This window comes from Rhinoderma darwinii, chromosome 12, assembly GCF_050947455.1.
Source record: "Rhinoderma darwinii isolate aRhiDar2 chromosome 12, aRhiDar2.hap1, whole genome shotgun sequence".
Classification (NCBI taxonomy): domain Eukaryota; kingdom Metazoa; phylum Chordata; class Amphibia; order Anura; family Rhinodermatidae; genus Rhinoderma; species Rhinoderma darwinii.
The window spans coordinates 39,302,154-39,329,107 of record NC_134698.1 but is presented as its reverse complement, the minus strand read 5'-3'; the positions used below and the strand labels follow the sequence as shown (position 1 = coordinate 39,329,107).

General features: G+C 41.9%; 1 protein-coding gene across 2 annotated transcripts in view; it reads left to right on the top strand.

Moving 5' to 3' along the window:
* The first annotated feature begins 466 nt into the window (after positions 1–466).
* The window catches only part of ARHGAP5 (Rho GTPase activating protein 5), an 84,252-nt gene continuing 57,764 nt past the window's right edge, over positions 467–26,954 (top strand). The window contains exons 1-3 of one of the 2 annotated variants that reach the window (XM_075844696.1): positions 467–744; positions 20,463–20,569; positions 21,715–25,607. In XM_075844696.1, coding sequence (XP_075700811.1) covers positions 21,885–25,607 — 3,723 coding nt within the window. In that variant the 5' untranslated portion in view covers positions 467–744; positions 20,463–20,569; positions 21,715–21,884. The remainder of the gene's footprint in view (positions 745–20,462; positions 20,570–21,714; positions 25,608–26,954) is intronic. The other variant, XM_075844695.1, reaches the window with a different exon arrangement.

Below are 26,954 nucleotides of genomic sequence, written 5' to 3'. Positions count from 1 at the left end.
ACTAAGGTGGCCCTGCCCCGCTAACGATGCTCGGAAACGGTATTAAAAATAGTTGTGCCAAAAAAAAATGCACTTTCAGGTTGTCATGACCTTTATTTTATTTTTTTTCGTTTTTTATTTCACTACCGTTTGAAAAGCAAGGGATTGTGCTTTAATGTAACTCAGCTTTGTACAATAAGTTGTTTCAATATTTCGTAATTTAAACAAAAAGCAAAAAAGAGGGAGGCAGCGACAATAACATACAATTAACGCTACCTTCTGTTTTGCGCTAATGCCTGAAAAACTACATATCCCAGAGTGCTTTGTGTTAGGATTAGGGGGCGGTGCAGAGAGCGATGACAGTTTGTGTGGGCGGAGTTGGAACTTGGATTGGAGAGGGAGTGTCGTCCGGGCGTAATGTGAAAGGGCGGAGTCAGGAGAGCAGAGGAACAGGGTTAGGGGCGTGGTTTGACTTGGAGGCGCACCGTTCCCTGTGATGACGTTGATGCTGTGGATGACGCCAGCGAACTGAAGGATTCTCGGGGAATGCGCGTCCCCTTATCCGCGTTCGCGACGCCTACATCGGGCCTGGGGAAGGGGGGTGTCGCTGAGCCGCCATTACTGAATAGAGCAGGAGCTGCACGGAGGGATCGGCAGCTGGAGAGGGAAGAAGGAGAACAGCGAATCCCGGGATAAGAGATTTATAGCGAAGAAAAGACGGCAGCTGAATGTGCGGGGATACGAGGAGATGAGGCTGCTACACAGGTGAGGATTAAGCGAGGCTTGAGGTGGGGGGACGGAGAGGCAGGCCGGGGCTGTCAGGACCCTGCCGGTGGCGGACATTACAGATGTGGGGGTTGTGATGTCGCTGATTGGGAGATTGGCCTCCCTCATCCGATAATGAATCCAGCAAAGTTAGTGGAGCCGGGTCACATATTTGTATGGGGGAGGGGGTATACTGTCCTATAACCTGCGTATTACTGGAGAGCTGTGCCCTGACTATCGATGCGACTGCCCGCTAATCCGAGCTCCATATAATCCTCGGTTTAATGTCATCTGATGACTGTGTCCCCTCTATGGGCAGTAGCATGTGGGTGTGGGGGATACATTTGGGGTAGATGGTGGAACTCCACAGAATATTAAACTGCAGCAGGAGAACGAGGTTGAGGTGACCCAGCACCCACCTCTGGTACAGAGAGAAGCGGCGTGCACACTGCCGCTGTATGTGAATGAGCCCGATCCACACATCCATCCTGGCATTCCTCAAGGAGGAAGTGAGGGCACCTTAAGGCTAAGTGGGCACCAGATGTGTCACTGCATATGCGGAGATGCCCGACAGTCCCATAAACATCAGATCAAGAAAAGGAGGCTTCAAATACAAAGGGTCAATTCTGGACGTGAACCATATTCCGCTGTGATGACTTGACATGAATGGATGTTTTGGATGCTCGGCCAGTGCTCAACAATGTCGCCTGTCTCTGACTATCATCACTGCAAAAAATTCCCAACTATCAATGGATGGAAAATGTCATCTAAAGTATTCATGTATAATGTATGGCTGCCTTCACCTGACAGTTGTGGCCGTGTATTGACGGGTGTCCTAGTCGTACGATGACCCGTCGTCTGCTACATGTCGCCCCCTGGCAGCTGCAGAATTGATCAGATTGCTGCTGCAAGGATAGAAATCACCCGCACCTTGGAGGGCATCAGTTCTGGGGATGAGGCAGCCGAGAGGCTTGCTATAATCCCCTTTGCTGCCAGATGGCTTTGCAACTCATTGTGCTGCAAGTCATTGTGGGGATGTCTGACAGCGAAGGAATTAAGCAGAATTGGACATTTGCGGGACAGTAACCGTTTCATGGCTGTACTTGTGGAGTTTATGCGCTCAGTTTTTCTACCAAGCAGAATATTTAATTTAATCTGTAGTCGTTTTTGCGATGTGCTCTACTTTGTGCTGGTTCTAATGGTAACAGTAACTATAGTATATGTACACATTAATGATATATATATATATATATATATATATATATATATATATATATATATATATATATCCATCCATACATAGTTCTACATGGGTCGGGGATAGATTTGTATATTAAACCACATCTTCTGGAAGTGCTAGAGTTGTATGCATTGAGTCAGGCATTGGGGCCCAATTTGCCTTGATTTCTCTACAGCCCAAGCACAAAAAACAAAACCTTTTTTTACCCAGAGCATGCTGTGTTTTCAAATACAATGCCACTAAACACAAAAACACCTATAGAATGAAAGACGTCTGGCCGCAGTGATTTTAACCTGAAAAAAAGCGCAGAAAAACACTGTCAATCCTGCCTTAAAGAGGCTCTGTCACCAGATTTTGCAACCCCTATCTGCTATTGCAGCAGATCGGCGCTGCAATGTAGATTACAGTAACGTTTTTATTTTTAAAAAACGAGCATTTTTGGCCAAGTTATGACCATTTTTGTATTTATGCAAATGAGGCTTGCAAAAGTCCAAGTGGGTGTGTTTAAAAGTAAAAGTCCAAGTGGGCGTGTATTATGTGCGTACATCGGGGCGTGTTTACTACTTTTACTAGCTGGGCGTTCTGACGAGAAGTATCATCCACTTCTCTTGAGAACGCCCAGCTTCTGGCAGTGCAGACACAGCCATGTTCTCGAGAGATCACGCTGTGTCGTCACTCACAGGTCCTGCATCGTGTCGGACGAGCGAGGACACATCGGCACCAGAGGCTACAGTTGATTCTGCAGCAGCGTTTGCAGGTAAGTAGCTACATCGACTTACCTGCAAACACCGATGCTGCTGCAGAATCATCTGTAGCCTCTGGTGCCGATGTGTCCTCGCTCGTCTGACACGATGCAGGACCTGTGAGTGACGTCACAGCGTGATCTCTCGAGAACATGGCTGTGTCTGCACTGCCAGAAGCTGGGCGTTCTGAAGAGAAGTGGATGATACTTCTCGTCAGAACGCCCAGCGACGGTGCACAACAAACGGGAACCATGGGCTCCAGAACCGTCACCATTGAAATCAATGATGGAAACGGAAACCTCCGGTTTCCCTCGGTGTCAGTTTGTGTCTGTTCATGGTCCCGTTCTGACGGAAACTTCCGACGGAACGTCACAACGGGACCCCAACGCAGATGTGACCAGAGCCTTAGTCACACGTGGTGCACTTGCTTGGACTTTCCGCCGCGTGAATATATGCTACAATAAACTACAATGTGCAACTCAGACACATTTCTCTAATTCTTGCGTTGCAGAATATTTTTCCCATAGGCATACATTGTAATGTTTCCCACAGCGTATGCTACTAGTATGAAATACCAATTACGTACGCTATGTGTGACTGCAACCTAGGGGTATGTTCCCACAGGCAGGATACTTAGACTCCGCTAAATCAGTCTCCGAGAATGCAATGTAGGTGCGGAAATCATTGCAGATTTTCCACAGCGGTTTTACCTGTGGATTTAGTATGAAGCATTGATTGTAGCAAACTTTATGTGCACTGGCGGACTTCCCGTGCTTTTTTTTTAAGCGTTTGTTACATAAACGCTTTACAAACCGCAAGAAAACTCAACTTGGCGTATTTTACTGCAACTTTTTTTTCTCCCTAATAAATTGAGATGCTGCGGATTTGAAAGCTGCATCACAGAACACTTTACACGTGACTTTAAGGCCGGATTCACACAAGCGTGTTCAGTCCGCAGGCCGGCCGCATTTCCCAGACTGACCACACGGCAGGGAGCCGGGCTCCTAGCATCATCGTTATCTACCGGCGGACCGTATATCACGGACTGAACACGCTTGTGTGAATCCGGCCTTAAGCGTTTTTTTTTTCTCATCCACTTTGCTGGTACGAAATTCTGCAGCATATTCTGCCTGTGGGGACATATCCTTAAACGTGCATTTCAGCAGCCATAACCGCAGCTATTGCCGGGGGGGTTAACTTATTAGTTTGAGCACGTTAAGATGTGGCGGATTTTTGGTGCGGATTCCGCATCCCAAATCGGCACCAATTTACAGTACAATACGAGTGAACGGGGTTTTCAAAACCGTATCTACTTGTATCGAAAAAATCCACAGTGAAAGCAGAGCATGCTGGGGATTTTCAAATCTGCCGTATGCTCAGTCGCTTGTGGAGAAGCAGCGGATTTCTGCCTTTGCGCTGCATAGGCTGAAACCGGTGACAAATTCGCTGCTAAATCTGATCTGTTGTGGATTAGCCACAAATTTGCTGCAAAATCTGCAAATGAAATTGTCAATTACATCTGAACATGCTCTTAATGGAGTTTTTTCAGGTAGCTGGAGCTAGAATTTATTTAGTTGTTTTTATCAGAGCAGCTCAAGATGGCGGCCCAGATCCATTCATGTGCTTAGTAGCTTTATGAGCGTTTGCATCTTGTTTGTTTTTGTAACTCATTTGTGAACGGCTGGAAGTTATGGCTTTGGTTGCGGTTTCTTCCTTCCTTGCTTCTAAAGTGAAAGCCGTGATGAAGCTTTTTAGTATTTGCTTTATAATGTGTGACGTAGAAGCTGAGATTCTGTCTGAATGAGATCTTATAACTCAGCACCGCTTGGGTTAATAACGCAGGTGTAAAATTATTACTTTTAAAATGAGAACGTTATGGCCATAAGTCGGATCAAAGTACAGGGGAATTCAGAAGCCATATATTACCTCAATGGAAAAACATGGGGCGTGAAAATGGAATTTCCCGTTGGAATTAGTCATTGCGGGGCCCGTCAAACTATCTACTAAGTACATGTTTCTCTGGTAGCGTGTTTGCTAGGCAGTTTCTTGAATACGTTCATATTCTCAATGCTGTTATTGGGATCCCAGTCACACACGAGTGAGGGTATGTTCACACGGCCAAATTTCAGACGTATACGAGGCGTATTATGCCTCGTTTTACGTCTGAAAATACGGCTCCAATACGTCGGCAAACATCTGCCCATTCATTTGAATGGGTTTGCCGACGTACTGTGCAGACGACCTGTTATTTACGCGTCGTCGTTTGACAGCTGTCAAACGACGACTCGTAAAAATACAGCCTCGTCAAAAGAAGTGCAGGACACTTCTTTCAGACGTTTTTGGAGCTGTTTTCTCATAGACTCCAATGAAAACAGCTCCAAAAACGGACGTAAAAAACGCCGCGAAAAACGGCACGAAAAATGCGAGTTGGTCAAAAAACGTCTGAAAAGCAGGGTCTGTTTTCCCTTGAAAACAGCTCTGGATTTTCAGACGTTTTGGTTGACTACGTGTGAACATACCCTTACACTTGCGGGGGTAAACCACTACGAAAATAGTCGGCTCTCTCCCCATTGAAAACACCTACAGGCTCAGCGGATCGTGCATGTATATGGGGATCGGTGCAGGAGGAATAGCTGTCTAAAGTGTATGGCCAGCATTCGGTTCTGTTCATACTAGTCTCGTGGCTTCCGCTTATAAGAGGGCCATAATCGCTATCCAATTTCAAATGGATCCTGATGGAGCCCATAGGATATAATCGGACCTGGCTGCACACTGCGTTATTTTTTACTTAAGAGATCTCAAAAGGCCCAACATCCCCATTGACGCTAATATGAGCAGAACCTGCCTGTGAGAGCTGTATATTTGGCTCCAGATACTGTATGGGATATCTTTATGTGATTGCTGGGAAATATTTCCCAATTGTTTTTTAATTTTTTTGTAAAATTCAGTGATTTACAACTGCTTAATAGATTAACAAAGTAGGCTTTTCAATAGTTTTTTTCCATCACATTATTAAGGGTCACAAGATGCATATTACGTGCGGTTTTGCGCGCGGCAAAACCGCAGCGTAACACAGTACCAGCATAGACTAATACAGTACCAGCATAGACTAATACAGTACCGGCATAGACTAATACAGTACCGGCATAGACTAATACAGTACCGGCATAGACTAATACAGTACCGGCATAGACTAATACAGTACCGGCATAGACTAATACAGTACCGGCATAGACTAATACAGTACCGGCATAGACTAATACAGTACCGGCATAGACTAATACAGTACCGGCATAGACTAATACAGTACCGGCATAGACTAATACAGTACCGGCATAGACTATGAGATTCCAGGGAATCTCATTTCCACGCTGCAGTATTTTTCGGGAAGTAAATTGACCCGCAGTGCATACTTTCAAAACCGCGGCATGTTATTTTATCCCGCGATTCCGCTTGTGAATTCTATTCTTGTAGTTAAAACGCTGTGGTTTACGCAGCAAAACGTAAAAACCGCACTGAAAAACGGTTTGTTTTTTTTCCCCTGCAAATTTGCTAAATATCCAACGTGGGAATGCAGCTTTATACAGCTGGTTAGCAATGCATTGTTTTCTTTCAGTGATATAGCTGATGTATTTTGTGTGTGTGTGTGTGTGTGTGTGTGTGTGTGTATATATATATATATATATATATATATATATATATATATAAAATCTCTCTATCTCCCACACATTTAGTGCATTTGTAGAGATTGGTCTGTTGCTAAGCAACGTCAATGGTTGCCATAGGTAGAGGGCAGGTATGTCTCTGTGTATGTAAGCTGATGTTTAAACCTATTTTATGCCTCGCGACTATACATCAAGGAAGCCCTGCCAAAGTCTTGTTGTGGCAGAGGATAGTCCGCCCTTGATTAGGTTTGTCCCATTTGCAACATATGTATTCCACAAGTTTAACCAAGCGCGTGATTCAGTGCATCAGTTGTGCGCCAGCGCCAAAAGTTGTTCCTGTGTAGCATAACCCAACCGGACTGGTTTAATACCAGTCAGTTAAACCTAGATATTTGCTGATGGCACCAAACATTTTATGTGGTGTTCTATTGATGTTTCTTAAAAATGTCTTATTTGCTGGAGAACTAAACCTTAATTTGGCACATAAGTTTGTCTTTCTGGACCCTCAACACTGCAGTGCTGTATTTTGGGACTAAACATTATATTGTAGTCTACCAGTATACCTCATAGTGTGGCGCAGTAGTGTTGGGTCTCCATGTTGCTTTCCTGCTGGTTTCTAAAGAAGTAGGAAAACCGCCTCCTTAGGTAGTATGTAGAGTTCTATATGCGCAGGAGTGCCGGTTACAGCGGCGGACATATTGTTTATACTGCGCATATGCAGCGGTCAGCCGACATTGAAAACTTAGCGCTGACGACTGGATATACCAGTAACCAGAAGGACATAGTGCCTGATGAAGGTCTAAGTTACGACCGAAACGTCGCACGCACTAAGCCTCCGGCATCAATTTTTGATAAAATTCAAGATTTTTCAAGAAACTTCTAACTCGTGTGCCGAATACTTCTTCTTTATTCTTTTAAAACTAGTCAGACACAATACGCAAGTGGAAACGCAAGATAAATTGACATGCTGCAGATTTTAAAATACACACCGCTGGTCATTTTACAGGCAGAGAAAAGAAACTAAACGTGTAGATAATATTTCTTGATATCTCATTTACTTTGCTGGTACTGTATTACGCTGCAGATTTACCGCACAAAAATATGCACAGCAAATCCACACGTAATATTCATCGTGCGCATTTGGCCTAGAGGCGATGTACACCTTTGAAAAAAAACAAACCTTTTTTTTTAAATAAAGATGTATCGGTGTGTTTGCAACTTTAGAATTCCATTTTATTTTAAAAAAAAAACCTTTTTGAGATAAAGCTGCTTTGTGTTCTGTATACAGAGCAGCTGTATCTAGCACTGAAACCTCTATCTGTCAGGACACACAGGATCAGGCTTTTATCGATCACATCCAAGTTCATAACTTAGATGTGATCGATAAGAGGTGGATCCTGCATGTCAGGACCCGTTTCCACTGAACCAGTCAGTCCCGTTGACCTGGATTCAGGTCTCCATGCACGATACAGCTGCTCAAAGTTAGGTTCGCTTTAAATCACTGTTGGTGAAATTTTCAGGGTTCTCGTCTTCCCTTTATCCGTGTAGAATTTGTGTTCCCCTAATCTTCAACTGTCAATCAGTCTGTGCGTATACATTGACTAAATGGTTAGGACAAATACTTCCTCTGTAGCTGGGGGCATCGAATAACTGAAATTCTAGGACAAGAGACGACTGATTCTGGGTTGTAGCATGTTGATCAGATGTGGTTCAATAAAGAAACTCTCTGGCAGGGGGCAATTTTATTTCTATGCAGTCATCATTTTTGCACTGCAGGTTGGCACAAAAAAAATTACTCTATTTGGGTAATAGGAGCGATAAAAGGCCCTGTTCTCATCACGTTAACCGTTTCCATAGGCCTCTAATAGCCCGACAAGAGGTCAAAAATGTATCCTTTAGTAGACTACATTAAATCATACAATAGAATCCCGTAAAAACGACGTAGGCTGCGTGGTATAAGTTTTTGTTTTATTTTCTTATCGGAGCCTTTGGGTGACGTAAGCCACTGTGTGTCATATATCGCAGGTTTACATTTAAAGGGGTAATCTACTTTCAGAAAGTTTTTTATTTTTTGGCTAATTTTAACCCCTTCAGGGCTAAGCCTGTTTTGGCCTTCAGGGCGAAGCCGATTTTTCAAATCTGACGTGTCACTTTATGTGGTAATAACTCCGGAATGCTTTTGCCTATCCAAGTGATTCTGAGATTGTTTTCTCGTGACATATTGTACTTTATGTTAGGGAAAAAACTTGGTAGATAAATTCAATATTTATTTGTAAAAAACACCAAGATTTAGAGAAAATTAGCAAAAATTTGCATTTTTCTAAATTTAAATGTATCTACTTGTAAAACAGATCATCATACCACACAAAATACTTACTAGTCTATATTTCCCATAGGTCTACTTTGTTTGCATCGTTTTTTGAACATTCTTTTATTTTTCTAGGACGTTACAAGGCTTAGAACTTTAGCAGCAATTTCTCATATTTTCAAGAAAATTTCAAAAGGCTATTTTTTCAGGGACCAGTTCAGTTGTGAAGTGGCTTTGAGGGCCTTATATATTAGAAAGTCCCCATAATTCACCCCATTTTGAAAACTGCACCCCTCAAACTATTCAAAACAGCATTCAGAAAGTGTTTTAACCCTTTAGGTGTTTCACAGGAATTAAAGCAAAGAAGAGGTGAAATTTACAAATGCCATTTTTTTATTTTTTTTTTGAAAATTCATTTGTAAATAAATTTTTTCTGTACCACAGAAGGTTTTACCCAAGAAATGCAACTCAATATTTATTGCCCAGATTCTGCAGTTTTTAGAAATATCCCACATGTGGTCCTAGTGCGGTAATGGACTGAAACACCGGCCTCAGAAGCAAAGGAGCAGCTAGTGGGTTTTGTGGCCTCCTTTTTTTTTTTTTTAGAATATATTTTGGGCACAATGTCAGGTTTGAAGAGGTCTTGTGGTACCAAAAGTGACCCCATTTTGGAAACTACACCCCTCAAGGAATTTTTCTAGGGGTAAAGTTAGCATTTTGACCCAACAGTTGTTTTGCTGAATTCATTGGAATTAGTCTGTAAAGGTAAAAATCTACTTTTTTTCTGTAAGAACTTAGACATTTTTAATTTTTACAAGGAATAAAGGAGAAAAAGCACCCTAACATTTGTAAAACAATTTCTCCTGATTACGTAAATACCCCATATGTGGTAATAAACTGCTGTTTGGACCCACACCGGGGCTTAGAAGGGAAGGAGCGCTATTTGGCTTTTGGAGCTCAAATTTAGCTGGAATAGTTTTTGGGTGTCATGTCGAATTTGCAAAGCCACTGAGAGACCGAAACAGTGGAAGCCCCCCAAAAGTAACCCCATTTGAGAAACGACACCACTTAAGGAATCTATCTAGGGGTATAGTGAGCATTTAGGCTCACACGTCTTTTGCAGAATTTATTAGAATTAGGCCGTGAAAATTAATATCAACATTATTTCCACTAAAACGTTTTGGGTTTTTTTCAATTTCACAAAGGATAAAGGAGAAAATGCCGCCCAACATTTGTAAAGCGATTTCTCCCGAGTACGGCTATACCCCACATGTGGTCATAAATGTTTTTTTCATTAGAAAGTAATTAACCCATTCCGAACTGATCCATGTTTTTTTCTTTTTTGTTTTTCCTCCCCGCTTTCCGAGAGCCACAACGTCTTTATTTTTCCGTCAATAGAGCGGTGTGAGGGCTTATTTTTTACGGGACGAGCTGTAGTTTTTATTGGTATCATTTTTTGATACATAAGACTTTTTGAGCACTTTTTATTACATTTTTTGGTGGAGCGAAGGTGACCAAAAAACTGATTTTGCCGTTTAAAATTCTTTATTTTTCACGGTGTTCACCGTGCGAGTTCAATAATGGTATTTTGTAATAGCTTGGACTTTCACGGACGCAGCGATACCAATTTTGTGTTTTTTTTTATTTTTTTACATTACTTTAGAGAAAAAATGTGAAAAGGGTTTCTTTTTGGACTTCAAAAATATTTATTTAATTTTTTCCACTAATAACTATTTACTTTTGTTTTTACACATTTTATTAGTCCCCCTAGGAGACTTGAATCAGCAATCGTTAGATCACTAGTAGAATACACTGCAATACTAATGTATTGCAGTATATTGTCATTTTTACAGGCTCCTGTAACAGCGTGATCGCTGTTTCTGTCCGTTAGTCCCGGGTATCAGCTGTAATACACAGCTGACACCCGCAGGATATGGCGCGGGCTCAGCGCGTGAGACGCTCCATATATAACCCCCCGCACCACGACATGCTATTAAGTCATGGTGCGCGAAGGGTTTAATGCGCAGCGGATGATGCAGAGTGAGAATTACAATTTTCCACTGATGTGCCATTTTAGTGCACTATATGTTGTGCTCAGATTGTGCCACAAATACCTCATAAAATTTTAACCGGGTTCTCCCGGGTATGGCGATTCCATATCGGTGGACGTAAACGGCTGTTTGGGCACGCTGTAGGGCTCAGAAGGGAGGGACGCTATATAATACGTTTATAATGTGGGGGCATACGTAGGCTGGGCAGACTACATCAGGGGCATAATAAGAGGGTATAATAATGCAGTAAATAAATAATAATCCGCAGATATGTTGCATTTGTGGCACTTATAAATGGCGCCTGATCTTATCCGCTTTTGGAACACTGCACATTTTGCATCGCTATATTCTGGGAGCCAGAACTTTTTTTTATTTTTTCACCACCGGAGCCGTGTGTGGGCTTATTCTTTGCGGGACAATCTGTAGATTTCATTGGTACCATTTTGGGGTACATGCCATTTTTTTGATCACTTTTTATTCCATTTTTCGGCAAGCCAGGTGACCAAAAACCATCAATTCTGACAATGATTTTTATTTATTTTTGACGGCGTTTACCCTGGGCTATAAATGACCATTATATTTTATTCTGTGGGTCGGTACGATTACGGCGATACCATATGTATATCGTTTTTTTTATGTTTTGCAGCGTTTGCACAATAAAATAACTTATTTATAAAATAATTTATTTTTTGTGTCACCATATTCTGAGAGCCATAAGTTTTTTTTTATTTTTCAGTCAAAAAAGCTGTGTAAGGGCTTGTTTTTTGCGGGACGGGTTGTAGTTTGTATCGGTACTATTTTGGCGTACATGCGACTTTTTGATCACTTTTTATTGTATATTTTGGGAGGGGTGGTGACCAAAAAATAGTGATTCTGGCATTGTTTTTCGTTTATTTTTTTTGCGGTGTTCACCCTTCGGGAAAAATAACATTATAGTTTTATAGTTGGGATTGTTACGAACGCGGTGATACCAAATATGTGTACTTTTTTTTTACGTGTTCATTTTTTTTCCTATAATAAAAGACTTGTTATAGGATAAAAGCAGTTCTTGTTTATGTCACTTATAACTTTTATTTTTACACTTTTTTTTAAAAACATTTTTATTCTTTTTTCACTTGTCCCACTAGGGGACACTCAGACTTGCAGCTCTGATTGCTGCTGGAATACATTACACTACACACGTAGTGTAATGCTTTCCAACTGTCATTGTGACGTAACAGTCACACTGACAGGAAGCCTAGGAGGACCAGCAGAGGCTGGTCCTCCATAGGCTTCTGTACATGGCAGCCCGGAAGCCATTGTCTGGCGTCCGGTTGCCATGTGTACCATCGCCAGCCCCCGTGATTTCACATGGGGGCTGCCGATCGGCGCTAAACACCTTTAATTGTGGCGTTCAATATCGATCGCAGCAATTAAGGGGTTAACTGCCAAAATCAGCGGCGATGGGCCGCTGATCGGTAACGGGGAATGCGGGGCAGACACCCTGCACAGTTAACCGCTGCTGCGGTGTAGCGCCGCGCGGCGGTTAACTGTCAAAGCACAGACGTTACTGCACGTCAAGGTGCGCAAACTTACTGCACACATTGACGTGCATTAACGTCAAGGTGCGGGAAGGGGTTGTTGTACAATTTTCTAATATACATTCTGTATTCATTCCTCACGTTATTCAGGTTCTATGGTGGTTGTTCAGTAGGAACCTACATTGTTTACTTCCAGTGGATAAAATTCTGTCCATGGTCGTGTGCTGGGATCGTTAGAAGACACAGCTCTAATCACACATTGTCATTGAAACGAGCCGTGCACCGGTGTGACCATCACATGAGAATGGACAGAATTTTATCCCCTGGAAGTAAACCATGAATTACAATATGCAGAGATCTTGCAAACCATGAGGAATTAATACAGAAACTATGTTGGAAAATTCTAATTTGCTGAAACCGGACAATCCCTTTAACTAAACGTCATGGACTTAAAACCTGTTATGACGTATACATTAAACGGACGCCACTATAGTCTATGGGTGATGGGTATGGGCGGTCGCTCCTCTCATAAATACATTGTGAAGATTGGAGAGGTCCTCCGTATATGATCGTGGGGGTCTGACACCCGGACCTCGCATTGATCAGCTGCTCTGGTTGCCTCCGGACACAGGATGTCCGTGCCGGAAGCAGATGGCTCTGGTCACAGTATAGCGGTCGTACTGCATCTCTGCTCCTATTCAAGTGAATAGGAGCAGAGTTGCAGTTTTGCAGCGTGGCTGTTATGCAGTGTACAGAGCCATCTGCTTCCGACACCGGCCACTGCATAACATCCAGTGCCCGGAAGCAGCCGGAACTGCTGATCGTTCCATGCTCCGGGCGTCAGAACCCCGCCGATCATATACTGATGACCTATCCTATGGATAAGGGCCTGTTCACATCAGCGTTGTCTTTCCGTTCCGGTATTCCGTCTGAGGTTTCCATTCGTCACCATTCCGGCAGGTTTCCGTTTTTCTGACTGAATCAATAGCGCAGTCGACTGCGTTATTGATTCCGTCGTTAAAATGGAAACCTGCCGGAATGGTGACTAACGGAAACCATAGGCAATGTTTCCGTCATCATTGATATCAATGGTGACTGAAACGGAAGCTGTAGTTTCAGTTTGACTTTCCGTTGCAGGGTTCACCCGACGAAAACCTCAGACGGAACCCCGGAACGGAAAGCCAACGCTGATATGAACAGGCCCTACGTCATCAGTATGAAAAACCGTCTCATTCCCGGACAACACCTTTTAAGCAAAACACAGTGCCCATTGATATGAAACGGATGTCTGTGTAATACACCTCTAGAGCGAGATACTCGTTGTAACTGCTCTTCCCTCCTATATGAAAATAGGTTCTTTAACCCCTTAATGACCAGCATATTTTGGACCTTAATGACCAAGCTATTTTTTACGTTTTTTTCCTTCGTCGTTTTCCAAGAGCTATAACTTTTTTTATATTTGCGTCGACATAGCTGTATAAGGTCTTCTTTTTTTTTTGCGGGACAACCTGTATTTTTTAATATCACCATTTTGGGGTACATATCATTTATTGATTAACTTTTTTGGGGGGTATAGAAAGAAACCTGAAATTTTGCCAATCCTTTTTGCGTCCTAAATCTACGCCGTTTACCGTGTAGTATTAATAATACAATAACTTTATTCAGCGGGTTGTTGCGATTGCAACGATACCAAATTTGTAGCATTTTTTTTGTTTTACTGTTGCACAGTTAAAAACCCTTTTTTTTTTTTTTTTTTTTTTTTTAAATTATTTGATTTTGGGTCTCCATTTTTTTGAAGAGCCATAACTTTTTAATTTTTTTATTTTTCCGCCGATGCAGCTGTATGAGGGTTTTTTTTTTTTTTTTTGCGGGACGACTTGTACCATTGGTACCATTTTGGAGCGACTTTTTGATCACTTTTTATCACATTTGTTTTATGTCAGGATTCACAAAAAACTGCAGTTTTTGCATTGTTTTTTATTTTATTTTTTACCGCATTCACCGAGCGGGTTAAATTTAATCGCTTTAGAGTTGGGGTCGTTACGGATGTGGCGATACTAAATATGTCTAACTTTTTTACTTTACTTTAGTTTTTTTACTAAAGCATTTTGTAAGGGGAAAAAGTGTTTTTTTTTCAAGTGTATGATGCTGACGAATCAGTGACCAATCAGCATCATGCACTCCTCTCCATTCATTTACACAGCATATAGTGTTCTTACTAGAACGATGTGCAGCCACATACACAAGTGTCCTGATAATGAATACACATGACCTCCAGCCTGGACGTCATGTGTATTCACAATCCTGACTCTTCTGAATCTTTTCTGTGAGATTCCAGCGAGATTACGAGGTAAACGAGATTTCGTTTCCCTTGCTGGAAATCTAACAGAAAAGATTCAGAAGTGTCAGGATTCTGAATACACATGACGTCCAGGCTGGAGGTCATGTGTATTCATTATCAGGACACTTGTGTATGTGGCTGCACATCGTTCTAGTAAGAACACTGTGTGCTGTGTAAATGAATGGAGAGGAGTGCATGATGCTGATTGGTCACTGATTCGTCAGCATCATGCACTTCTATTCACAACGCCCAGTTAGTAAAACAAGTAAACACGCCCAGTTAAAAACACAATACACGCCCAGTTGGACAAACGAATAAAAACACACCCAGTTGTCCATTTCAAAGCTAATTTGCATATATATAAAATAGCTCATAATTTGGCCAAAAATGAACGTTTTTAAAAAACAAAAACGTTACTGTTATCTACATTGCAGCGCCGATCACATGCAATAGGTGATAGGGGTTTGATAATCTGGTGACAGCCTCTTTAAGATTGCATACGTCATCCATACATTTGCCAATGACTGCAATACAAAATAAAAACGTATACGTTTTGGAAAAGTACTGAAAAGTGTAGTGGACTACGCTTTTCAGGACATGGGGGGGGGGGGGAGAGTAGAACGTAAGCTCACAAAACGTCCCTTCTGCTCAAAGCTGGCACATCAATGATTTGGATTCACAGGTTAAATCATATCATGCTTCTAGTTAAGTAATTCAATACATTTAATTGTTTACGGTCTTGATAATTTTGGTTGTTTTAACCCCTTCAGGACTAAAGGTCCTATTACACGGCCCGACGAGGGACTATCAACGAGACCGCTCGTTGAACGGTTCTCGTTTGCTCCTTTCACAAGGAGCTAATATCAGTAATGTATTGGGACGAGTGCTCGTTACTAGGGTTGCATGATGCATCGAAACTTCGATACTGTTTCGATACCCTGCACCCTCAAACGGTTCAATACCGTTAATTCATGTTTTTCAATACTAAGCTGTGCTGCCGCACAGCTAAGTATAGTAACGCATGATTGTTAGAGCGGGGCTGCGGCTGTGTAATACAGCCATTGCCCCGCTCCGGAGTCCTGACAAGTGCGCGCGCGGTCAGCATGATGCAACGCGACCATCGCTTCCCTAAAGAGTACCAGCACTGAACACAGAACATGGCGGGCGCACTACATAACACCCCCATGTTCTGTCTTCAGTGCCTGTGCCGCCGATCATTAGTGCACCGCCGACCGCATTAGTCACCTTCTGCTGATCACGCGGACACACTTGGTTTTTAGGAGCGGGGCAATGGCTGTATTACACAGCCGCAGCCCCACTCTAACGGCGGAGATCAGAGAAACCTGATCGCCGCCGCTATTCCCTTGAATGCTGCGATCAAAGCTGACTGCAGCATTCAAAGGGTAAATGAGAATAGGGGAATGCCCTTTGGATCGCGTCTCAAAGAATCCCTGTGACGCGATGGAGGGACATAACATATATGGGCAGACATCCCAGGGTCCATTGAAGGACCCCAGGACTGTCTGACCATATTTACTGTTGTTCGGGTATACTGAGGTATGTCCTAACAACTGTCTGTGTACTATCCATATATGCATCCCCCCATCTCATTTTCTCCTGAATACTGCAGTCCGCTGTGATCGCAGCATTCAGGGGAATAACGGCGGAGAGGAGAGGTTTCTCTGATCTTCGCCGTTATAGAGCGGAGCTGCGACTGTGTAATACAGCCATTGCCCCGCTCCTGACAACAAGTGCGCGGTCAGCATGAGGTGATGCGGCCGGCGCTGCACTAATGAGCGGCGGTTCAGGCACTGAAGACAGAACATGGGGGGTGTTTTGTAGTGCGCCTGCCATGTTCTGTCTTCACTGTCGCCGCTCATTAGTGCAGCGCCGGCCGCATCGCATCATCCTGACCCCGCGCACATGTTATCAGGACTCCGGAGCGTGGCAATGACTGTATCACACAGCCGCAGCCCCGCTCTCATACATTCATGTGTTACTATACTTAGCTGTGCGGCCGCACAGCTAAGTATCGAAATACATGAAATAACGGTATCGAACCGTTTGGGAATGCAAAGTATGGAAGTTTCGATGCGTTGTGCATCCCTACTCGCCGATGGTTTTACATATCTAAGCAATTCTAAAATAGTTTTTTCGTGACATATTGTACTTTCTTTTGATGAAAAATTTAGGTAGATCAGGCTTAAGTTTATGTATTAAAGAGGCTCTGTCACCAGATTTTGCAACCCCTATCTGCTATAGCAGACCAATCAGTGACCAATCAGCGTCATACACTTATCATTGTTCCAGCCCAGCTTCTTTCACTGCACAATCTCACTGTACTGTGGATCATGCTGGGCTGGAACAATGAGAAGTGTATGTGGCTGATTGGTCACTGATTGGTCAGCGTCATACACTTCTTTACAACACCCACTTGGTCAAAAGTAAAAACACGCCCAGTTGGGCATTAAGAAACTAAATCTAAAATTGCTCATAACTTGCTCAAAAATGATCGTTTTTCAAAATAAAAACCACTGCTGTTATCTACATTACAGCGCCGATCAGATTATGTAGGAAATAGGGCACTTATAATCTGGTGACAGAGCCTCTTTAACAGATGCCTTGTAAAAATGATGATATACTGCAATACATTAGTATTTCAGTATATTGTACCAGTGATCTAGCGATCGCTGGTTCAAGTCCCCTAGGAGGGCTAATAAAGTGTGTGGGAAAAAAAGGAAAACATTTTTTTTAGTCGTGTAAAAAATTAAAATATTGAAAGTTCAAAAAAACCCTCATCCCATTTTCTCCCTAAAGTAATGTAAAAAGTAAACAAAATTGGTATCGCTGCGTCAGTAAAAGTCTGAACTATTACAATATAGCGTTATTTAACGCGCACGGTGAACGTTGTAAAAAATATTTAAACCGACAAAATTGCAGTTTTTTTGGTCAACTTTGGTACCGATAAAAACTAAAGCTCGTCCTGCAAAAAATAAGCCCTCACATCGCTCAATCGGTGAAAAAAAAAAAAAAAGCTATGGCTCTGACTGTGGTGGCACAAAGCATTTTTTTTTTTTAAACCATGTTTATTATCAATAACAGTAGTAAAATATAATAAAACCTATATAAATTTGGTATCACCGTAAACTTATTGAGCCACGGAATAAAGATAAATTGTCGTTTTTACCGCACGGTGAAAGCCGTAAAAACGAAACCCCCAAAAAAATTGAATCAGTTTTTTCCATTCTCAGCCCACAAAGATTTTTTTTTTTTTTCAGTTTCCCAGTATGTTATATGGAACTATAAATGGTACCAAAATAAACTACAACGTCTCCCGCAAAAAATAAGCCCTCACACCACTCTATTGACGGAAAAATAAAAGTTATGGCTTTTGGAATGCGGGGAGTGAAAAACGAAAACGAAAAATAAAAATTGTCCCGAAGGGATTAAAATTCAATTGAGCTAATCTGCAACAAAAATTAACATGCGCCAGATTTTAAAGTCTGCAGGGCGTTCATTTCTGTATAGTTATTTCCCTGAGCGTGTGAATGGGGTATAAAATTCCCCGTTCAGATTCATTAATTGCGGAGTCCTGAACGTGTAAACATGGCCTAATACAGTACACTTTCTGCCTTATTTTAAATAAAAATTACATTTGCATATGAAATGCAAATTAGGTGCAAATAAGACTTGAATTATTCTAAATGAGTTTATAAGGTGGACTTGTTTTGATTGAGTTCTGACCAATCACGTTCACCACTTCGAAAGTGTGAGGTCAGAGTCAAATGAAAGGGAATGTGTCGCTAGAAAATTTTTTTTTTTTTAGTTAAACAGTATATAAATGATTACACATTTTTTTTATTTTTTCACAAGTCAGGAAATACTATAAATTAGTTTCTAATTTATAACATTTCCATGTGCTGGTCGCTAGAGCGAGCAATTCCCAAAATTGCAGCATTGGCATGTGGTAAAGCAACCTCATTGCTTTATGCTGCAAAATTGGAGAAGAAACACTCGCTCGAGTGTCCTCAAACAATCCCACCTCCTTTATCCTGGCTAGTGCCAGGAGAAAGGAGGGGGTTGAAAGTTAAACCTCCTACACTTTGTGCAGCCATTTTTTTGAGCGAATGCACAGTGTAGGAGGATTAGATACAGTGGTAATCACACACTAAAACACGAACATACACACACATCACATACACAAACATAACTTACCTGCTCCTGCCACCGCTGTCGCCGCCGCTGCTGCTGCCTCCGCTCCTAGTCTGAACATACGGCCGGAAGCCGCGACCGGAAGTAGTCGTCTTACTGTCCGGCCGCGGCTTCTGGTCCACATGGAAATGGCGCCGAATGTCGCTCTGCCGAAGACCTTCCTTTTAGTCTGTGTGGGAGCGGTGCATGCGCCGTTCCCACACAGACGGCGTACGCTATAGTGAATGGAACAGCTCCCGTTCGCATTCTCTATGGGGATGTATGTGCCATATTCCATCTCCAGCCTCCATAGAGAAGTAAAAGAAAGAAAAATGTACAACACAAATAAAATTTATTTTAAGGACATACGAAAAGCAATAACATATAAAAAAAAAAAATTCGTGACACCTTCCCTTTGAAAGGCTATGTGCACCTTTTGAAATCGTGTTTTTTTTTTTTTTTTTGTTTTTTTTTCGATATATTCAAACGTGCCATGTTGAATTCTTTTCAACTGCTTCCGGCACTGTACTTGGCATAACGGGCCATAACATCCGGTGCATGGAGATACCCGGAGCGGCTTATTGGTGCAGGTCAGGGTTTCGAACCTGCACCGATATACTGATGGCCTATCTGGTGGATAGGTCATCAGTTCAGTAGTGGACAACCCCTTTAAAGCGTACTTGTCACTTCATCAAAAACCATAGCAAAAGCATGGGCTTGCAGCACTTGTGCCCTAAAACGATTGTAAGTTGCTTTGTATCGCCTAACTGTCCTATAAGGCCAGAAAATGTGCTGATTTTGTTGCTCTCCTTTTTGGCATCCACTCTGTTTTAGAGGGCGTGTACTTCCCCTCCGCCTTCTGCCCGCACTGTCTGTGCTGAAACTTCCTTTCCCTTCCCAGGATGCATAGGATCTTCCTTGGGAGTAAGCTCATGCATTGTCCAATGAGATGCCGCTCCAGCTGTGGAACCCTTCCTCTCTGTTGTTGCTGCATGTCTTATGAGAGAGAGGAGAGCTGCAATGCCTACATGGACAAGTCCCCACTTCCTGTAATCCGTCTTGGTGCGCGCGTGTGTGTGTGTGTGTGTGTGTGTGTGTGTGTGTGTGTGTGTGTGTGTGTGTGTTTACACTTATTTTAAAATTAATTCAAATTATGCAGTTAACATTTTTGTTGTCTGAATTTAAACTGGACAACCCCTTCTCAGAATGGAGACGGCCTGGATATCCGCTGTTATGGTTGGGGATAGCTACCTGAACCCACTTATTCCCCTGAGTAAGTGGGCAACCATATACTATATTGTCGGATTGAGTCTGCCAGAGTAGAGGCCGCTCTCTGCTCTGACTCAATAGTTGTGTTAATAGGAGACCCCCCACTGACGTACCTGAAAGGGCAAATGGAAAAGGGGTCCTGCAGATAGTCGTTTTGTGCTTTGGATAGTACATTTCGGTATTGTTATAGGACCTTTTACAGTAGACATATTTTAAAGGCTACTTATATTACTACCTAGTCCAGTGATGCCCTGTACTTCAGTTTATATAGGGGCCCCCAGGGGAAGACAGATTGTATCAGGTTTATATATCTATTTATGGGCTATTTTTATGTGCCTGGGGTCCATAAGCCAAAAACATGTTGTTTTTTTTTCTTCTATTGCTGTGTAGATGGCCACATTCTATCCCTTGACCCAGCCCTGGCTGAATGTAGCATTTGGTCCTTTCATGGAGTCAACCTCTATACATTAGGTTGACTAACACTGTCCAAGTAACAGGTGATATATCTATTTTTGGACTCTTAATCGTATTTGCCTGCCAAGATTAAGACTTTAATTTATTTACCTCATTAGAACCTTAGACTGATTGGCCATGCGTTGCATTGTCTAGACTGCTTAAGGATTATTTAATTTACTTGTGCAAATCCTCCATATTCAATAGATACATGTTGGATTAACTATGAGCACTTCAGAATTATCACCTTTACTTTACAGCCGCCATTACAATCCTGCTAGCTGTGAGTTTAGTTTATCTGTTTAATAGCAATTTGGACTTCGATACCGATACTTCGTGTAGTATTGCGCTACTCTAAACCAAAACGATACTTTTGCCAATAATAATAATAAAAAAAAATTCTTCAATTATCAGATGTGTGGCACATGAATGCGTGGTATATGAATTTTTAACCTACATGTGCCTCACATTAATAGTAATTAACCCCATTGTGCTCCTCACTCATAATGGACAACATTGGGTTAATGTGTGAGGTACATGATGGGGTTAATTACTATTAATGTAAGTCAATGGAGGTTCAAAATTCATAATACCTCAAGTGAAAGAAAGCCGTTTTTATTTTATTTTATAACCGCGTAAACCTCATAAATGACAATATAAATTACGGTCGCGACGATACCGAATATGTGTATGTTTTAACTATTGAGACTTATTTTAATGTTCAGTGTAAAAAAAATGTTTTTTTAATTTAACATTACTTTTATTTTATATTTTTACGTTTTTATTTTTAAACTTTAATGTACTGGTATATATCCATATTCCAGTACATTAGCCTGTGGACGGATAGTACACAGGCAGTTGTTAGGACAAACCTCAGTATGTCCTAACAGGAAATGTGGTAAGACAGCCCTGGGGTCCTTCAATGTAAGGTTCTGCAACGATCAGGCTGGATGTAGAGTATTTAGAGCTTCCACCAGCTGGGAAGGCACATGCAAGGGACCAGAGAGCCACATCTGTCTCCCAAACCACTGGTTGGGGAGCTTTGGAGTGTATAGTTAGCCATGTTTACATTTAAACCATTATACGTATACATAGTTGTTTTTGTCCTGAGACCATATTTTATTTTTATTTAATTGGTGACAAAAAGTAGACAAATTTTAACTTTTATTTATATGCTTTGCTTTTACAGAAACACCATATACCATCATGTTTGAGAATATATCGTGTTGTGGGAGAACATGAGAAGAGTCGAGCACTTTTCCTCTGTTTTTGACAAAATCTAAAGACATCCCGAGTAAATTTAAGAATGAAAAGTATGCCCTGCCATCTAGATGTGCTGAAAAGGAAGAGAGGGGAGTGATGATGGCAAAGAATAAGGAACCGCGCCCCCCTTCATATACCATTAGCGTGGTAGGATTGTCTGGAACTGAAAAGGATAAAGGCAACTGTGGTGTTGGAAAATCGTGTTTATGTAACCGATATGTCCGCTCAAAAGCTGATGAATATTATCATGAACACACCTCTGTCCTTAGCACAATTGACTTTGGTGGCCGCGTTGTCAACAATGACCACTTTCTGTATTGGGGTGACGTAACACAGGTAGGAGAGGATGGTGTGGATTGCAAGCATCATATTATTGAACAGACAGAGTTCATAGATGATCAAACTTTCCTTCCACATCGGAGTACAAACCTTCAGCCCTACATAAAGAGAGCAGCCGCTTCTAAGATTCAATCCGCTGAGAAATTAATGTACGTTTGCACAGACCAGCTTGGCCTGGAGCAGGACTTTGAGCAAAAGCAAATGCCCGAAGGAAAGCTTACTGTAGATGGTTTTGTTCTATGCATTGATGTTAGCCAAGGATGCAATCGAAAGTTTGATGATCAGTTAAAGTTTATTAATAATCTCTATGTGCAAATAGCAAAAGCAAAGAAGCCCATTATCATTGCAGCAACCAAGTGTGATGAGTGTGTGGACCACTATTTACGAGAAGTCCAAGGCTTTGCCTCTAATAAGAAAAATTTACTTGTTGTAGAAACCTCAGCCAGAAACAATATAAATGTTGATACATGTTTTACAGCTCTAGTTCAAATGTTGGACAAAACAAGGAGTAAACCCAAGATTATCCCTTACCTTGAGGCTTTTAAAACACACAGACAAATTGTTGCATCTGCTACGGATAAGTTTGAAAAACTTATTGTACAAACGGTGCGTGACTACCACGCAACGTGGAAAACTGTCAGTAACAAGTTAAAAAACCACTCTGATTATGAGAATTACATAAATTTAGAGGGAACGTTGAAGGCAAAAAATACATTCACTAAACACATAGAACAGCTCAAACAGGAGCACATTAGAAAAAGAAAGGAGGAATACGTTAAAACACTACCGAGAGCACTCAAAACATTACTGCCAAAGCTTGAAGAGGTAGAAAACCTAAACTGGACAGATGCTCTTCAGGTTCTAGAGAAAAAGCCTGAATTCAGCCTATGGTTTGTAATGCTGGAAAAAACACCGTGGGACCAATCGGATCATATTGATAAAGTAAATGACCGAAGGGTTCCATTTGATCTTCTCTGCAGTTTAGATGCTGAGAAAGTCTATCAAAGCCATGTTCAGCACTTGGTTTCTGAGAAGAGGAGACTGGAAATGAAAGCAAAATTCAAAAAGACCCTTGAAAAAATACCTTTCATTTCACCTGGTCAATCTTGGGAAGAAGTCATGTGTTTTGTTTTGGAGGATGAGGCCTATAAATTTATCAACGAAACGGACCGATTTGAGGTATATCGTAAACACCAGCAAGAGATAATTGAAAAAGCCAAAGAAGAATTTCAGGAGATGCTCTTCGAGCATTCGGAGTTATTCTATGACCTTGATCTTAATGCCACACCAAGCACTGATAAAATGACGGAGATAAATGCAGTTCTTGGAGAAGAACCGAGATACAAAGCTTTACAGAAGCTTGCAACTGACAGAGAATCTCTTCTTCTCAAGCACATAGGATTTGTTTATCATCCAACTAAGGAAACATGTCTCAGTGTCCAAAGTTGTACAGACATAAAAGTGGAACAAGTACTTGCCAATAGTCTATTACAATCGAATCTTAGCCGTTTGAACGTATACCAAGAAGGAACTAATCTTGAAAAGGTAAACCTTCTGATTCTTGGAAAAGACAACCTCTCTCAAGAAATGGCCAATGAGATAAGGACCCAGTCCACTGATGATGAATTTGCATTAGATGGAAAAATATATGAGTTAGACTTAAGAGCACTGGATGCCACTTCCCCGTATCTTCTAAGCCAATTATGGACTCCTGGGTTTAAACCACATGGTTGTTTCTGTGTGTTTAGCTCCATTGAGTCACTTAATTTTATAGGTGACTGTATTGGCAAAATTAGATGTGAAGCTCAGGCAAGAAGAGATAAGGATATTGCAAACCTTCCATTTACATTAATTTTGGCTAACCAGAGAGAAAGTGTCTGCAAAAACATGCCCATATTAAGGCACCAAGGGCAGCAATTGGCAAATAAGCTCCAGTGTTCTTTTGTGGATGTGCCAGCTGGCACATATCCCCGTAAATTTAATGAGGCCCAAATCAAACAAGCTCTTAGGGGTGTGCTAGAATCTGTCAAGCACAACTCCGATATTGCCAGTCCTGTTCCTGCAATTAAAGACCTTTCAGAAGCAGATTTAAGAATTGTAATGTGTGCCATGTGTGGGGATCCTTTTAGTGTGGATCTTATTCTTTCCCCCTTTCTGGAGTCTCGCACCTGCAGTGCTGCTCAACCAGGCCAAAATAACTCTCTTATGCTGGATAAAATTATTGGTGAAAAACGAAGAAGGATACAGATAACTATTCTGTCATACCACTCCTCAATTGGAGTTAGAAAAGATGAGCTAGTTCATGGGTACATTCTTATTTATTCAGCCAAGCGAAAAGCATCTATGGGAATGCTGCGTGCTTTTCTATCAGAAATTCAGGACACAATTCCTGTTCAACTAGTGGCAGTAACAGACAGCCAAGCAGACTTCTTTGAGAATGAAGCAATCAAAGAACTAATGACTGAAGGAGAGCACATTGCTACAGAAATTTCAGCAAAATTCACCGCTTTATATTCTTTGTCTCAGTACCACCGCCAGACTGAGGTCTTTACGCCATTCTTCAGTGATGTATTGGAAAAGAAAACTTCCATTGAGAATTCGTATTTAGCAGAAAGCCGTAGAGAGGCAAGTCATCCATGTGAAGATGTCTTTCCTTATTCACCACGTGGAAACTCGCCAGCCTACAGCTGCTACCCTGATTCAGAGGATGACACAGAAGCACCACCTCCTTATAGCCCTATAGGGGATGATGTGCAACTGTTGCCAAAGTGTAATTTGGACAATGAAGGGAACGAATATCCTACACACAGCACTCCATTAAATTGCCACGACCATGAGCGTAACCATAAAGTGCCTCCACCAATCAGACCGAAACCAGGTGGACCCAAGTCTAAAGTGAATAGACTAGACCCAAATCTTGTAAGGGCTATTGAAGTTGGCATTAGCAAAAACCCAAGGAAGCAAACGTCCCGTTTCCCATTGGTACACCCTGAAGATGCAGATTCATCAGATAACTACGCAGAGCCAGTTGACACCATACTGAGGTCCAAAGATTTCCATGTTCCATATAATGACACTTACGCAGATCCAGATGATGGTCAGAACCACATTCATAAAATGCATCATATGTTCCCTAATGCACAAGGAGATGAAGAGAATGGAATCACTGATAGAAATTCAAGAGGACAAGGAGAGCGAAGACCATCAAAATACAAGTACAGATCAAAGACTCTTTTCAGCAAGGCAAAAGCATACACCTATAGAAGAACCCATTCAGATGCCAGTGATGAAGAGGCTCTTACCATCACTGGAAAAGACAGAAAGCGGAAACCAAAACACAGGCCAAGTGAAGAAGACCCACTACTTTCTCCAATTGATACTTGGAAGGGTGGCATAGATAACCCTGCCATCACATCAGACCAGGAACAGGAAGAAAGAAAGACCAAGAAGAAAGCACCAAAGGTGAAAGAAGAGAAGAAGGTAGGTTATTTTTTTTTTTTTTTTTGCTGTCCTTAGGTGGTTTCACATGGATGGATGTTTGTTTGGTCATAATGTATTTGTAGTAACCAAAGTATTTTTTGTTCTGTTTCTAAAATTTAGTTTTACTATTCCTTATCTTCTAGAAGTAGCAAGACTATGCCACCAGTTTAGAGTTGGGTCGAATCGGTGTTACATTTTTTATATAATCTCTCTAGGAAGTTTTATGAAATTACTTCTCCTATTAACTCTGTGTATAAATAAATATTAGTTGCAAAACTCCATTTAGGGTTTTGCCTATTTTACATGCACACGAACGTGCTTTTGCGGCCGCAATTCCCCCAAAAATCCACGGGAGAATTGCGGCCCCATTCATTTCTATGGGGCCATGCACACGACCGCAGTTTTTACGGTCTGTGCACGGCCCGGGAGCCCGCAACGCAGAAAGAGCTGACCTGTCTTATTACGGCCGTCTTCTGCGGTCCGGGCTCATTGAAAATAATTGCCACGGCCATGTGCATTGCCCGCGGTTTGCGGCTGACAGTCCGCTGCCGGCCGACCCGAAAATCACGGCCGTGCACATGGCTACGGTCGTGTGCATGAGGCCTAAGTCTATGGGACTGAACTAGTAGGCTGATTCAGAGAGGGATTTGACTACTTACAATCCCTGTATGTCCAGAAGTTTATGTGGGGTCATTCTGACAGACCAGTAATTTTTCAGCATGTTGATAGGGAGGAAACCAGGGATAACACGACCACAGGGTCACAATTAAAGTTTGAGAGAAAAACTGAAAATACATATTTATTAGATATTGTAACCAAAAAAGTCATTTAAAAAAAACTCTTCGAAAAACGCTCAAACTAGCGCCGTTGGTTTTTCTGCTTCCCATTTATTCAATGGGAGGTCAGAGGCGGAAGCCGCGGCAAGTGAGGACAAACGGCTTTTTTTTCCCCCACGAGCGGCCAAAAGCCGCCCTGGCAAGAATTTCTTTGCCTCCCATTGAAATCAATGGGGCCGATTTCGGCCGTTTTGTTTTGGCGCTGGTTCTGACGCGGAGTCTACTTGTTGCAGTATTTTTGCAGCAAAACGATGCTTAAAAAAACAAAAAATGCAATAGAACCAGTTATTTCTACTAAAACGAATTCCCGTTGCCGGTTTTATTTTTTAATACGTACAATATTAAAAATTCCCTTGCTTTTAGGCGGTTTTTAAAGCCCATAATATTCTTTAGCTTTAGTCTTCTGCACTAGTGTCTATTACTAGCCTTTAGCTCTATGGATCTTTTAAAGGGGGGTCTGTCACGAGCAAGGGCGTCTGGCACGAGGAAGGGGGTCTGTCACGAGCAAGGG